This window comes from Stigmatopora argus, chromosome 2 (assembly GCF_051989625.1).
Source record: "Stigmatopora argus isolate UIUO_Sarg chromosome 2, RoL_Sarg_1.0, whole genome shotgun sequence".
NCBI classification, from domain to species: domain Eukaryota; kingdom Metazoa; phylum Chordata; class Actinopteri; order Syngnathiformes; family Syngnathidae; genus Stigmatopora; species Stigmatopora argus.
In genome coordinates, this window is record NC_135388.1 from 18,830,533 (window position 1) to 18,846,315 (window position 15,783).

The 15,783-nt window shown below is 37.0% G+C and overlaps 1 protein-coding gene across 2 annotated transcripts in view; it reads left to right on the forward strand.

Moving 5' to 3' along the window:
* Positions 1–15,783, forward strand: part of apba2b (amyloid beta (A4) precursor protein-binding, family A, member 2b) — a 35,922-nt gene continuing 20,139 nt past the window's right edge. For both annotated transcript variants that reach the window (XM_077625751.1, XM_077625759.1), the window contains exons 1-2: positions 1–161; positions 15,203–15,675. In XM_077625751.1, the coding sequence (XP_077481877.1) occupies positions 15,222–15,675 (454 nt within the window). In that variant the 5' untranslated portion in view covers positions 1–161; positions 15,203–15,221. The remainder of the gene's footprint in view (positions 162–15,202; positions 15,676–15,783) is intronic.

Genomic DNA, 15,783 nt, shown 5'->3' on the forward strand with positions numbered 1-15,783 from the left:
GACAGCCGCATTGGGTTGGTATGATATTATGCTGGTTTCGGGGCGCCGCTACCGTCACACTCGGTACGCTTTCTGTCGCCGAGACAAGCAAGCGGACGGATGTTCGGCCTGCCAGCGGCACCAGCTCACGCTGCTTTCCCCCACACGTCGCCATTTGCCAGGTAAGACTGACTTTTGATAAGATAAGACGTGCGTGGAGAGTTGAAGTGTCGAGGAGCTCTCGTCGATGAAGCCATCGGCGTATGTCCTGCTGGGCATCCCGATAGGGATGCTGATCGGATGGATGAGTGTTGTGCATCAGTGCTAACAATAGGGCGGCTCGCCTCGCCTTTGCCATCAAACAGCCGTTTAACTCTTGTAAATGGTGCTTTTAAATGCGCTTTGTCGGGTAAACGGATGGATTGTTTACTAACGCCCTGTTGGATATCGCAATTATGACTCTTTTTTTCTTCTTCCTTACATTTTAATTAAACGATTCATGCGTGAGTTTCTTCCCGTCATGAGTCAATAAACCTCTCCCCATCATCATTTCATCTTTCACACACTTCACTAACAGCTTTTCATTAAATAGGTAGATAGACATAGACTTGTTGGTAAGTTGTGTTTCTTTACCCTTTATGTTCTTTACAAATAGAAATACTATACTATATTCACCAGTGCTGTTAGTGTGACTCAGTGTCAGTCCCCATGGGAACATTCAGTATAGGGATGACAGGTTCTTGCTGGCGTGTTTTTTTTTCATCGTTATTGTTCTGATGGTTGGAGGCACATAGCCCGTTTTGCATCATGAGATGTGACGTCCATAGTGTTTAGTGTCTTCGTCTTCCTTGCCAGAGCCTGCCCCCGACCATCTGTGTGATAACTGTGAATGAGAAAAAAAAACAGGTTACAAATATCATCATTTACATCTGTTTCATCTGTGTGTTTTTAACCTTTTTGAGTCAACGCACAATTTTATATTATTTTTTTTTTTACCATGGAACACCACTAGCAGAAATGTAATAATAAATTGCTGGATCTTTCATGTACAATATAAAATCATGTGCTAAATAGAAATAACAAAAACACAAAGAAAAACATATTTCAGCCATATTTTTACTCATTCATCATGACAAATGATAGAAAAGATAGAGAGCTGTTATCCCGGCAGAAATCAAAGTCCTTCCTCACAAGGCCACCAATCAGAATAGTGTAGGTATCATGGCATCACTTTTGGTTCACCAAAGCAAATCCAAATCAAAGATAGCTTTCCCTATGTTGTCTCACACCAGAGACTTTCTGCAAAGAAACCATATTTTGCTTTCTTTTGATAGCTATCATACATGGACCTTCATCTAGGTCGCAAATCTGTCCCCTGTGCATTTCTGAGTTAGCAGATATTCCTTTTAAAAACTCTCTACATTGCTTTCATCGTTTTAGTGTCGATAGCAGTTAGCTACTGGCCAAAACGCCATTCTCACCTCCACCTGACGCATCACTAAAAAAGTTTAATAGAATGCTATTAGTATATACCTATTGCTGCCTACTGATATGGAAGAATTGTACATTATTATTCTCCTGGCCATTGAACATTTTCTAAATTGATAAAGGCAAATGCTTTATTACTGAAATATACTCCAGACTACTGAGGGACTGTGCGGTAACCTCAGTCTCAGTCTGCAGAAGGTCCCCACCTTGTGGACTTCCTGTGTGTGGCTCCAGTTTTTTACCTAGGTCTACAATGTCTTGTGTGTCTTGTGTCTGTCTGTCTTGCTACTGCAACCAAGAAATTTCCTGAATACGGGATGAAATAAAGTTCTAACCTAACCTATTTTTGAATAGCTATGTATTAATACGTTTTAATTTAAGCCGCAGAGAGTTCTTCAATGCCAGTGTTTTGTATGCACAGAGTTGGTTCCGCCTGTTAAAAGTGCCAACATCGAGTGGCAGTACGAATGAAGGCCAAAACCTCTGACACAAATCACTTATCAGGATCATTAATGAGAAAACGGGGGGAAATGTGAACAGAAAAGGAAAGTATGAGCGTGGAACATGGTTAATAATGCAGCAAGTTTGTGTGCTCACTGCGACTCTTGGGCCAATGCATCGTTGTTCAAAATTGTACAAATTATTCAAACTAGACAATATACTTTCTGAGGTACCTTATTTGCCGTCTGTTGTAATATTCAAGTGGAACACACTTTTTTTTCTGTAATAGCACAAACTGTGCTCTTACATGCTGATTCTGTTTTTTGAGTGGAGGTGATTATCCACACTATCAAGTGTGCAATTTGTTTTTCTTTCTTACACAAATACATACTGCACTTAAGTAATGCTCAGCAATCTGTTGAAATAGTTCAGTTAATAGTATTGTTACAAATGTATTTACTTGGCTATTCAAGTTACTAGAGCAGTTGCCAATTTATTAATTGTATTGAATACTAGTTCATATGTTTTTCAGTCCTAAATGTAACAGTTTTTGTACATAGAATAGGTCACTAAGTCCAGAGCTCGGGGGCTTCTAATCAAGCCTGTTTTCCACGTTTTTCACCTCTAACACACCTGATTCACATGAACAGCTCAACAGCAAGCTCAGCAGGAGCCAGGCAATTATTATTTGATTCAAGTCAGCACCATTTTGGCACTATTAGCATTAAAAAAATATGAATCATAAGTAAGATGGTTGTAAAGGAAGGAGGAAAAGATTAGATCATTTTTCAACAGGACCAGTTGGTCACAAAGGGAAAAAAAAGTTAGGCAGCAGAGCATAAGAAAGAAAGAATGTAAAGTAGTAAACCTACATTGCTAGACTTAAAAACAGTCCTACAGATATAAATGTGTTTAGTTACATCTGACATGGCAATAATCATGGTTAAATTAAATGTAAGTTGAATTTATGTGATTTAATTCTTGCATTGGTTGTAAACATAAGATAGAATGACTACACAAATTTAAAATACCTGTATAATGCAAAGAGTTGAACATTTTACGTATAGTTCTAGTCTTTCATTACTTTGTCATTTTCCCTAACTGAATCTTGGATTGGATTGGATTTGAACTTTATTGTTATCTTGATCAGTGATTGTGGAATACTCCTGTTAAAGTGTATTCCTTTGCATATGTACAAAGGTTTACATCCCAATAGAAAGACAATCTTTGCTCTGATCTGATAGAAACCTCATCCTTTTGCACACCAATAGCATGAGAATGACTCATTTTGATCAGTATAAAAGAAAAACTTAAGCTTTAGCCACGTTTAAGAATTCCAATATAAAACCAGTGAGTTCACCGGGCATTGATTTAAATCGTGGCATGTAGGCGAAATTATAGAACTGGAATATAATGTGATTAAAAAACAAAAAAAAGGAAAATTCAAAGCAGAACTATGCTGTCCATGGAGAGAGCACAAATGCGGCAATAGCTAGTAAAGCGCCTCCACAGAGCTTTCACCAACACTTGACTGTGGAGGATGTACACATGTTGACATGCTCTTGTATGGTGAGTGGGTTGCCAGGTTGTATACTGCATCATGTTCCCATTGGGACCCTACACATCTACCTACCTTTTCTACCATTAGTGTGCCCCACTTCCTTTCAATCAGTCCTTTGAGAATGTCTCACTCCCCTGCTTAGTCGATAGTTTGCTATATAGCACCTGCACTCAAGGACAAACACCTTCGCTGCAGGCAGCAGGGATTTTATTCATACTGCAGCGGGAGGATACTAAATTGGACTCCTGGCACAGAGGCAAAATTGTGCAACGAGAGCCAATCCTGCCATACAGATGAGACATTATGAACTATTTGTAAATAAAATCAATGAGCTGAAGTCTGATTTGGAAGAAGTAATTTATTGAACTTTTGCATCGTGACTGGCAATCTAGAATACCCTGCATTTTAGGACATTTTTGTACACATTAATTAGCTAAAGCTGCCTGGAAAGAACCAAATCAAGCACATGTAGATGTGTCTGAATGGATATTTCTCTACATGGCAATATCACAATTATATTGGCTTAGTCTTTTAATGCAACATGCTGCAGAAATCCTAAACTACTCAAGTCAGCTTTTTTTCCCCACAGCTCTTCAAAAGTAACTGAGCAATCCCTTGAACTACTTAGCAATATGTTCTTCTTCCTTCCGTCTTCTTATTTGCTTTTTGAATTGAGATTGTGCTTCTGACCAACTCTTACCATTAGTCTGAAGATAAGTGCTTTTGCTGTTTTCAATTCAAAATATTCTACTTTAGAATATTTCTAGTTATTATTACAAGCAAGTACTAACAAAGAACAAGCAGCAATCAAGGTCAGATTATGTAGATGCGTCAAGAAAATGGCTCTTGTGTTTGTTGAACAGCTTATTTTTTACTCCTTAATATAATTAATATTCAAATAATGTGTTGTATGATTCATTCAATGTGGATACAGAAGCAGCTGTTATACAAGTGAAAAGGCAGTGATAAACCAACCTAAGGAGACTATATAAAATAATATGATATAGATAAACTTAATTAATCAAAAGTTAAGGTTTTTTTTAGCTTATGTAAGTAACTGGCTGTTTATTGGCTATTTTCACTTGTGAATTTGCATTTTTCAACTGACTTTGTAGAAATCCCGTCAATATTTAAACTTCATATTGCACTTCATTATTAATAATGGCTTCTTCGTCCTCCCAGTCTTGGCTTTGAAAACCAAGAGGGTGAGAGAAGTCAGCCTCCGGAATTCATTCGTCGCTTATTATAATTGCTACACTCCTCAAGCCACACGGGGCTTGCATTTTCAGGAAATCAATGGCAAGGCACTGACAACTCAAAGTTTGAAGAGGTATAGTGTGTCCCCCAAACCAATCAGTGGTAGCGGGATGTTGAAAACTGCACATTGCAGCACCAATTTTGACCTCAGCAGACATTTCTTTATTCTCTAAAGATCAACTATAAGTATTTGAGATGGGAAATTTAAAGCCAAAAACATACCACGCCTCACCCTCGCCATTAGCAAAATGTTCAAATCAAACTAACAATAGGAGTTTGCTGTTGATGTTTTAACAAAACTGTAATCATTGAGTATGCGCATGACTGAAGACCCATTAATTCATTTTATGTCGCGGGGGGTGCTGAGCCTATCCCAACTCGTATTAGGGCACGAGGTGGGGGACACCCTGAATCGGTGGCCAGCCGATCACAGGGCATAACTGTAGATTCATATTTTAAAAACTTATTTTGACTGTATATTGGATTGGATTGGATAACTTTATTCATCCCGTATTCAGGAAATTTCATTGTGGCAGTAGCAAGAGGGTGATTAGACAGAACAACAAAGCAAAAGCACAAAGTACAAAGCAAATCAAAGTAAGTGGGATCATTAAGAATCACCAAATCAAATCATTAAGACAGAAAAGCAGCAAAAACACAAAACGAGCAAGAGTGGACGGAGCTACCGCCGCCGGCTGCCACTTGAACGGAGCCATCTTGGTTGCGGTAGCTAAAACAGATACAGCCTCAAAAAGACGTTGTAAAGTTGGACAAAAACTGGAACTACACACAGGAAGTCTTCCACAAGATGGGGAACTTCTGCAGACTGTGACCGAGGTAGAGAATATGCAGAGTCACTCTTCCAAGCTTATCCGCACAGTTCCTCAGTAGTCTGGAGCTGAAGACAACAGTAGCAGAGTAGAGCCCCTCGACTCCGTTGCTGGTAAACGCCGACAGCTCTTCCATCTTATCCCATGATGGAATGGTTGGTCAGAAGTGTTGCCTCTTCTCCCGGCACTTTTGTCCAGCTCTGTATTTCCAGCGGCATTGAGGTGTTGCTCCTTCTGCTGCGTATTGTAACAGCTAGTCCCGTGTGTGACAGCGTAGGCATGGCTGAATGGCTCCAAAAAAGAAGTAGCCGAAAGAAGCCAGGCTAACAGAACAAAGAAAGTTGTAAAAACATTAAAGTACAAAGTACAAAGTAAAGTAAAAAGGAATGTATTAAGAAATATTAAAATGTAATTTAAAAAAAGATAGAAAGGCTGTAAAACACGAAAAACAAATAAGAGTGGACAGCGCTACTGCCATAGCTGGTTGGTAATACAGACGCTCCCCTACTTACGAACATTCAACTTACGAACAACGGTACATACGAACATGTCTGGAAATTGCGTTTAAGTCCAAAAATGTTCGCAAGTCCAATTTTGTATTTCGCGTCTTTTTCGGAGTAGTACTTCTTTCCGCCGCTAATACCGACGCCTGGCGCTGTGAGAGCTCAGCTCACCCAGCATCTACCTTCTTCTTCGTTGCAATGCGGAAGTGCGTGAATGTATCTCCAGTGTGCAAAGAACCTTTTTCATTTGTATCATTAAATATCTCATGCATCCAATATTGAATATGGTTGGTAAAAAGCTAAAGGCTTCTATTGAGGGAGTTGCAAGGAAGAGGCAAGCCATTTCATTTGAAACGAGTGGCAATAATAACGAAGCTTGATGCGCGTGAGAGTGGTGAGCGTTTCACGGGCATTGAATCGTTCGACCGTCAGTACCATTTATAAACAGAAAGATCGAGCAGCAGGACCCAAATATTGAACGTTGCACAACGTTTGCAAATCAATTGAATGATGCCATACAGTGCTACTGCATCATTTATGATGAAAAAAAGAAGAAAACTGTGCAATCGTCATTAGGTCGCTTCTTTTGGCCAGTTTCTAATACATAAATCTATCTCTCTCTCTACAGTACTGTACATATTCTCTCCATTTTATTAAATGTTTTTTTTTCAGTACAAACCAATGCGTGTTACTTATACAAGCCTTAAACATACAAATGCACTTATATAAACCTTCAATATACTTATATAGGCCTTAAACATAAATTATAATACAAAATATACCACTAAATCAACTTACAAACAAATTCAACTTATGAACAATCGCTCGGAACCAATTGCGTTCGTAAGTTGAGGAGTGTCTGTACAACATTCATTGAGTGACAGAATCAGTATATTCCTAAAGACCAATAAATGGGGACTCTCGATAACTGCAAGTCTTAGGTCATGACAAACTCAGTATTTATGTTTAAAGACCCCCTTTTCACCAAAAGTTAATGACTTGTAAATGAATTTAAAATAATTAAATTTAAAAAAACTAATGGGACTGTAGGTGTCTACAAATTCTAATTCAAAACACAGCCACAAAATGAAGTGCAGGAGTTGTTCTTGAGCATTTGTTTCAATATTTACTAAACAAAATACCATAAGAGCCAACATTAAAAATATTAATGCAAACAGGACTGTTATTAGTAAAAATAAAAATGAACTTTTATTGCCATATAGTAATAATCTTGTAAGACGTAGTAGCATAATCCACATTAATATTAAATAGAACATTTAAACGGGGAAACGGTGAGCCTATGTAACCGATATAACGTAGCTTTTGTCATTGTGTGAATGCATTAAACTATTTACCTGTACAATTCCAGTTCTTATCTCATTAGTATATCCTTAGCTTTGCAGTATAATTCAAACAGTACCCAGCCTATCGCAGAAATAAAGTGTCTCTGGTCTCGATTTATGTTATTTATTATATATATTCTTTCATTTTTCAGGAATTTATGCAACTAGGAAACTAAACCTCTACTTCCCTTTTTTTACTGGTGTTTATGTGTCCCAAGTCACCTAGCCTTTATACGAGATGATAGACAGTAAATGAAGGTCAGCGGCGTGGTTTTAGAGCCTAGTGACAGTCGGGTGATGAAAGAAGATTCATATGACAGATTTAATAATCCTGATCTCTGTCATCACTCGTGCTTTTGCTGGCTCAGTTTGGTGGGACAGACCTTATGATGCATTTCTCATCTACAGCCCTTGTTCTTTCTTTCCTTCATAACCTCTGTAACCTCCCTTAGAGAGTGTAAAATTAGTACTGAGCAACCGTGATGACTGAGCTATGCTATTGATATCTTTAACACTGATATATTTCTTCTCTGATTTGAACTATGACTAAATAAATAAGGTCTACTTTTCATAATGAGTCATTCTTATGTACAATACAGTGAAATGTATTTTTTAAAAGATTACCAATTGTGGTGAATTTTGAACAATAGTAAAAAAAATATGATTGCATGCATGCCACAAAACTGGATGATTCAGATTTTTGGGGGACCAGCCATCATGTATAAATGTGAGATTTTTGCATTTTATATTATATATATATATATGTATATATATATATATGCATATATACATATATATGTGTATATGTATGTGTGTATGAATGAATGAATGAATGAAGTTGCCAATGTTTTTCTTTGACATTTGAACCAGACCAAGCACTATCAAATATTTGAATGTTGTTTTTTCTATTAAAATAAAGAAAAAAAAGAAACGTGCTATTATTAAACCGCAAGCATTCTGATTTGTGCAGTTTTAACAAAGTATTATGAGAGAGGTTTCCCCAAAGAACCCTTATAAAAGCTTTGAAGAATGGATAACATTGCAGATTTATCTCCTCTGTCAAAAGGCACTTGCTGCTGTGATTATTGTTGTCTTGTTTCTCCAAACTTACATCTGGACAGATTCCCCAACCTCATTAACATACCTTTATAGTTGATAGAATGGGATTTTCTCTTTTCTTCTCTATCTCAGAAGCAAACCCACTAGGGGGAAAAACTTTGTTAGATTTCACAATCTGACATAACACAAAGTCAATGTTATGTTCTCAGGTATAAAGTAGCACTATGTTACATTCACACTTCAATTATTCATTAAATGTCCCAAATATTTCAATAGCAATGAAAGAAACATGTTTTTTGGAAGTCGGTGTAACACAGTTCTCAATGGTTAAGATGAAACTTTCTTATTTTAAAAGTCGATTGTTATCCTATAAATCTTGTTTTGATTCTGTGTTTATCACGAATTTCTCGGCCTATATATATCAGCCAATTATGAGTTCTTTGTCCTTGCCACAGCTCTGTAAGATAACTAAACTAATGTCGCTTGCACTTTCACAGTCAGAATTGACAATGTTTGCTAACATTCATTCATCTCTAACGGTTACGGAGGTTGCTAGAGCCTATCCCAGCAGTTCTAATATAATTCTGATAACAGTTTTGGTTTCTCACCCACTATACGTCACCAAAAGGTGATGAAAAGAAGCAATCAAATGACTTTAATCTAAAAAAAAAAAATGTTGTCTTGTGAATTACAATTCTAATCTTGAAATACTACAATGTATTGGGAGATAATTTCTCGGGGCATACTCGATCATCTCTCCCAGAGCTTGGTAAAAACAGAAATATACAGTGTAAAATAAACGATAGGATCGAAATTGTGATTTGATTTGTAAAAAAATCCTGATATAATCTTTTTGCCCCATCGCCCAGCCCTACTCTTTAGCCTGGATTAAACGGTATTATTGGAATTCAATGAACTCCTCAGCCAAAGTTTTTCCAAAAATAGCCAACCAAGTCAACTGGTAAAAACATCGTACATTTTTAATATCGCAATATATATTGCAAGTCACCCAAGGTTCACTCGCCTGAAAGTGTGGGGTCAATTCCTGCTGGTAACGATATTATTGTGTGTGTATGGTTATTTATCTCTGTGTGCGCCCTACGACTGACTGGTGACCAGTCTAGGGTGTAGTCTGTCTTTCGCGGTATGGAAGATAAATGAATGAATATATATCGCAAACCCCGCAAAAGGTACAATGTCATTTTTTTCTAATATCACTCAGCCCTAAGTGTCATTCTCCAGTCAAAACCTATGAATGTCTCTTCATCCTTTGATGGAAAATGAATACAAGTAGTGCTTTTGTTGGTGAGCCTATCACCACCAGCCAGCTGAGCTGCATAGGTGCAATTGTAGAGACAGGACTGCTCGAGCAACCAGAGGAGCCACACCACAAATGACAGATTAACACAAAAGAGCTTTCATTTTGTTTATCAGTCCAGCACAATGTTGACATTTTACTCGTGTGTGTGTGTGTGTGTGTGTGTGTGGGGGGGGGGGGGGGGGGGGGGGGTGTCTGGCGGCCTCGGTTGCTGATGTATTGATAATGACGAGATTGGAACAAATGAAGTGTTCCCATTTCCAATTCACTTCCATTTAAAAGAGCAGAAATTACATCCTGGTCCAGCTTATGTCTGACATTTTATATTTGATGTATTTTTTCTTAAAGTGAATTGTGCTGTCAGAATTATAAATAATAACATATATTTAATACTAATAAGGGGAAACAGATGAATATATACCCATGTTCATTAATAGAGATCGACCAATATGGGTTTTTCCGGACCGATACCGATTATTAGTAGTTAGAGGAGGCCGAGAACTGACATTTGGAGCAGTAAGAGTAAAAAAAAATAATAATTCAACCACTGTACTTCATTGAACTTTATTAAATCCCAAAAAAGTTTTTTTTTTCACAATAAATAAAATACATTTTCAATATAACTGAAATAATTGAAATTTGTTATAACTTAAAACTGTGTCTTTTTATATGTTGCGTCCTGGTATGTCCTGGTGCGTCCTGCCACAATTCCATGAAATTGTGTTTTTACCTTTCATATTTTCTTAAACTCAGCTAGACTAACTGCTCAATGAAACCATTTAAAATAGGGCTTGTGTGATCAAGTATTTATTATAAGTCAACCTAAAATTCATTCCCCAAAACAGCATCGGTTCTTGGCCATATATTGGTTTCCCCTAAATGTCTTTTTAGTGTTGTTTTTCTATACAATCAATCTCCTCATAAAATAATTCACAATCTCTATCAAATCAACATCAGCAGTTTCTCATGGGAGTTTATGTGCTTTATAACATCTCATCCACCTGGATTGGACTGGTATTTGACCCTGATAAGCAAAGAACAAAACAAAAACAACAAAAACACTCTTTTAGCTCTCTGAAAACCAGGCCTGTTAGCAAGCAACATTTTGTGAAGATTTGTTTTGTTTTGGCTATTTTGATGTCAGCTTATCTGTTTCATGAATGAGCACAGACAGAAATGAATGTCACCCTCTTTTGTTTTAATTTTTGCCCATGTTGATTTTTCCCTTCCTGGTATACATCTTTCCAAATAGAAAGAAGGAACGTTTGTTCTTCACAGTGAACATCACATGTGTCCGAACTGGCAGAAATGGTTTATGTCAGTGCAAAGTCCTTGCTTGAATAATGCATTTTTATTCTCACCAAGATCCCTTTTGAAAATTAGCTTCGACCCTTTTTAGAGGATTGTGCGAAACAAAACATGAGTTGCTGTAGAAACGGTCAAGGGTGTAATTGTGCTTGAGGTGCCAAGATGAACGTTATTGGCAGGCACAATGAGAAGGGAGCATGAAATGGGTTTCTATGGTCCTGTGCCATTCCTGCTGCTAACAAACTCACTGTTTTCCTCCTCTTCCTGCTTCCTGCAATGCTCTCTTTTCGTCGTCTTGAAGTGAGTGGGAGGCTTTAAGGAGAACAAATGCTGAATCTCAATGAAGCGGCTCATGAGAAACTCCTTTTGTAAAGTAGTCTTTTTCTGTTTGTGATCCTATTCTCAATCGGAGAGCAGCAAAACCAGTCACAATCTTGATACTCTAGCTATTTTTATATCTAGTACTTGGGAACCGTGGCCCAGTGGAGCGAGTGGTTAGCAGGTTGGTCTAACAGTTCATGTTGTGGGTTCAAATCCATGCCATGTCCATCTGTGTGAAGGTTTCCTCCCACTTTCCCAAATCATGCATGGTAGGCTGATTGGACACTTTAAATTGTCCCTAGGTATGTGTGTGAGTATGCATGGTTGTCCGTCTCCTTGTGCCCTGTGATTGGCTGGCCACCAATTCAGAGTGTCCCCTGCCTCTGGCCTGGAGTCAGCTGGGATAGGCTCCAGCACCTTGTGCCACCTTAATGAGGATAAAGTGGTTCAGAAAATAAGATCAGGTTACTTAGGGAACATCCAACCCTCTCACTAGACTCCTTTAGCCACCCAATGTTTGAAAACATTTTTTAAATCACATTATTAGCATTAAAGGGGAACTAAACCCACAATTCAAAAGCATTCAGTTATATTTAAAATATTTATATCTTCTTCATCAGATGCTGTTAGTTGAATCTGTAAAGTATATATAATTAAACAACATTGACAGCTTGCATTCACTCACTTATGGGTGAAAATGAGATGAGATGAGAGATGCTTTCAAATGTTTTCTCATTTTTAATTTCCACGCCTGCAACAGAGAATGACATTTTTGTCATTTCCTGTTGAACTCTAGTTTCATTCATCAGAGTGATTGTGGGTCATATCTAGAGTTCAACCAGAGATATTGGTTTTCCCTTAGCCCACCCTTTGCCGAAGCCATCTGCTCACTTGCTCTCTCCCTGCTCAACCTTGCATAAACACTGCACACGTATCTGCCAAACAACAGGAGTGTTTGATGGTAATTTAAAGCTTTATCTGACTCTATCTAAAGCATTTTCTGGCAGATGCAAATATAGGCTAGTTGGAGATGATCGCTTGGCTCAATTGATTTCCAGCTGCCGCTCAAGGCAGACAATTGGGTTCTGATTTTGAATAGTGTGTGAAATTAATGTTTAAACTTTTATTTTTCTGGTTAAAGAAAAAGTACAGGGATTGATTCAACCATAGCTAGATGAATTAGCAAAAAGGAATGGGATTATCCTTAAAATGCAAATGGAACAATTGTACAAAGGCTTTGCAATAGTTTTACTACATAAAATTTGTAAAAACAAATAGTCTCATTTTCCAAAGCTACAACAAATACTAATTCCTTCAAACACACGGGATTTTATATTAAAACTCTCCAATTGCAATAACAAATTTCTGTTGGTCCGTTCCTTAAAACATAGTGTGTCTTTTGTGTTTATTTTCTTTGTTTTTTTTTGAGCACAGGATGCTGAATGAGTCTCTTTGAGGCATTTGCTTACCAAAGGATTAGTGCTAAAGCCTAATGTTATATTGTCATATTCTACTGGGAAAAGTAGTACCGTCATCTGACTTTTAAGATCTAACAAAAAGCTAAAAAAAAATATGTCAAAGGCAAATTTTTCAGATAAAGCTTTTATTTCCTCAGTTTCAATTAGTTTTTCTTTTGAATTATGGTAGTCTAATCCTTTTTTTGATATTGCCATGGAATATATCATTATTGTAAGCATTGAAAGATGTGTCCAAATTCACCAAAGGATTAAAAAATAAAAATAAAAACAGCCGACATTGAAGGCGGTTGTCTTGTGAAAAATGGCTGGAATTTAATGTTAAACCTGGTGATGTAAAAGCAAATTAAATTGAACATTAAATCATACTTGGAGAGGGCAAAGGGGAGCAACATAGCAACCCCCCTCATGGATGCAGTTACCCATAGTTACTGCTCTGCTCAGGGGGCTGTGCTTCCACAAGCGGATGTTAGAATGTAATTTAAAGAAATGGGCGTGTGGTGTCAGTGAGGTGCATTCTGTGTCGTGGCTGGTGGGGGGAAGGGAGGAGCCAGCAAGGAGAGAACCAAGGCGTAGGGAACTGGCTTGTGTTAAGACAAGGGTTCTTGTATGCCACATCACATTTCAGAACTTAAGGTAAGAAGCACATTCATTTATTGAGTATTTGAATCAATTTGTTGAATTCATTTTTTTTTATTGTGTGTAGATTTTTTTGTTGAAGCAGTCCACTGATGCAGAACTAATCAAATGCACTCAAATCCATGTGTAATTAGTATGAAGGAAATATTTCTTTGTTCTTATCAATCTGTTTACATACAGTTGCAGGAAGGTCATGGCACTTAATGTCCATTTACAACAGTGGTGAGCTTGGGTATTGTTGTGTGGTTTGGTTAGTGGGTTCACTTTGAGCTACCTGGTTCATAGGTTAATAATTACTACAATTAGTGATTATTGTGATCATCATCATGGCAGACAAAAATATGAAAAACTGATAATCGAATGGTGACAACAGATGACATTAGGGACCTGAAGGGTATTCCCAAACCATTGCTAGAGAATTCTTGTGGGTAGTAATAACACTTAATAGTGCAGATCCATCCTTCTTGCATGGGTGGACATATAGTTGCAATGTATTTTTTTATTTTTTTACAACCTCTGCTTTTTCTTACGAATGCATTTCTCCCTCATAAAATCCGACAAAAATTAGAAGACAAACAAATTTGGCTGTGCTATCCTGAAATACATTTTGAATATAATAATTTGTGATTGACAAATAGATCAAACATGCCTTTATCATTTTAGAGATAGGAATGCAAATTTTCACAATGGTTGATGGTCTGATGTTTTGAGGGTAATTATTGCTCCAATTTGAAAAAAGAATATTCACAAATTGGAATGATTGAGGCTTTCAATGGTTGTAAAAAAATCTAGATGTACATCTATGGCTTTGACAGAGCTATTGTAAGATGTAACATTTTTATTCTTTTGATTAAACAGAATCTGCTGTGTGTTTTTGTCGATCAAAATAGTCAATTTGCCATGGGACTTTGCTATAAAAGCAAGTATGGAGGGTGTCAAAGGAATTTCATTCACCTAATTATAAATTTATGAGTTGGCATAACATAAGTCTATTGGCTTAATCATAGCAAGTCAACATTTCCATCTTGAAACCTAAGTTACATATCTTATAGACCTATGAATAGTGGAAAGACTATCTTTTTTTAAGATGACACAAATATCTAGTGTGTATGGGGATATTTGCAGTAGTTTTCAATTATCATCGAATCCTAATCAAACTAATTACCCTATCTTTCATAAAATAAATCACTCTGGGGTAAAGATTGCACACGGCAAAAATTACATAAAAATAATGAAGGGGGAAATTGTCACAAGTCTAATCAAATCCGGTCAATCGCAAGGCACGAGGAGATGGACAACCATTCACGCTCACATTGATAACTAAGGGCAATTTGTATATATATATATATATATATATATATATATATATATATATATATATATATATATATATATATATATATATATATATATATATATATATATATATATATATATATATATATATATATATATGTATATATATATATATGTATATATATATATATATATATATATATATATGTATATATATATATATATATATATATATATATATATATATATTTAGTATTTTGATTTAGTATTTATTTCCTATTTATTTTATTTTCAGTCCCTCAACTCCACTCTTTTAATGCACAACATATTTTTGGAGTGGAATTTCCTAATATCTTTGCATCTGTTTTACTTTTGCCACATTAGGAGTAAACCATAACCATGTATGGCATGTAAACAACCAATCATGGCTCAAAGAAAGAGAAGCGGAAACCCCAGTATGGTTGCACCAGTCACCACCTCCTGTCCTACAGCTCACCATACAGAGACATGTGATTTGAAAGCCATCCATCCTAGACAGCGGCCCGTCCGTTACCCAAAGGAATCGCATGTGCCAAAGCTCCTCCCCGGGACCTGTAAGGCACATTACTCCTCTCATGTAGATGTGGTTTCGAGCTGTCCAGAAGTGGATGCAGATGGAGATGTTGAACTAAAGCGATATAACAATCAGCCAGATGTAGAACTAAAGGAGCAGCGACCCGCAACACCATCAACACCTGAACATGAGCAAGTTAACCACAAACAGGAAGACTTTCACGATGGAGCTGACAGCCTGGATGATGACTCTTGCTCTGACTATATAAACAACACTTCAGAGGATGAGGAAGACTATGATGATGGTGAGTGATTTCATCTGTAAATCTTACATTGAAAACTGTGAATTAAACACCAGGTTGGTCAGGTTTTATTTTGCTTTCTTGTTGTTGGTCTGTCTTTCATTTCACACT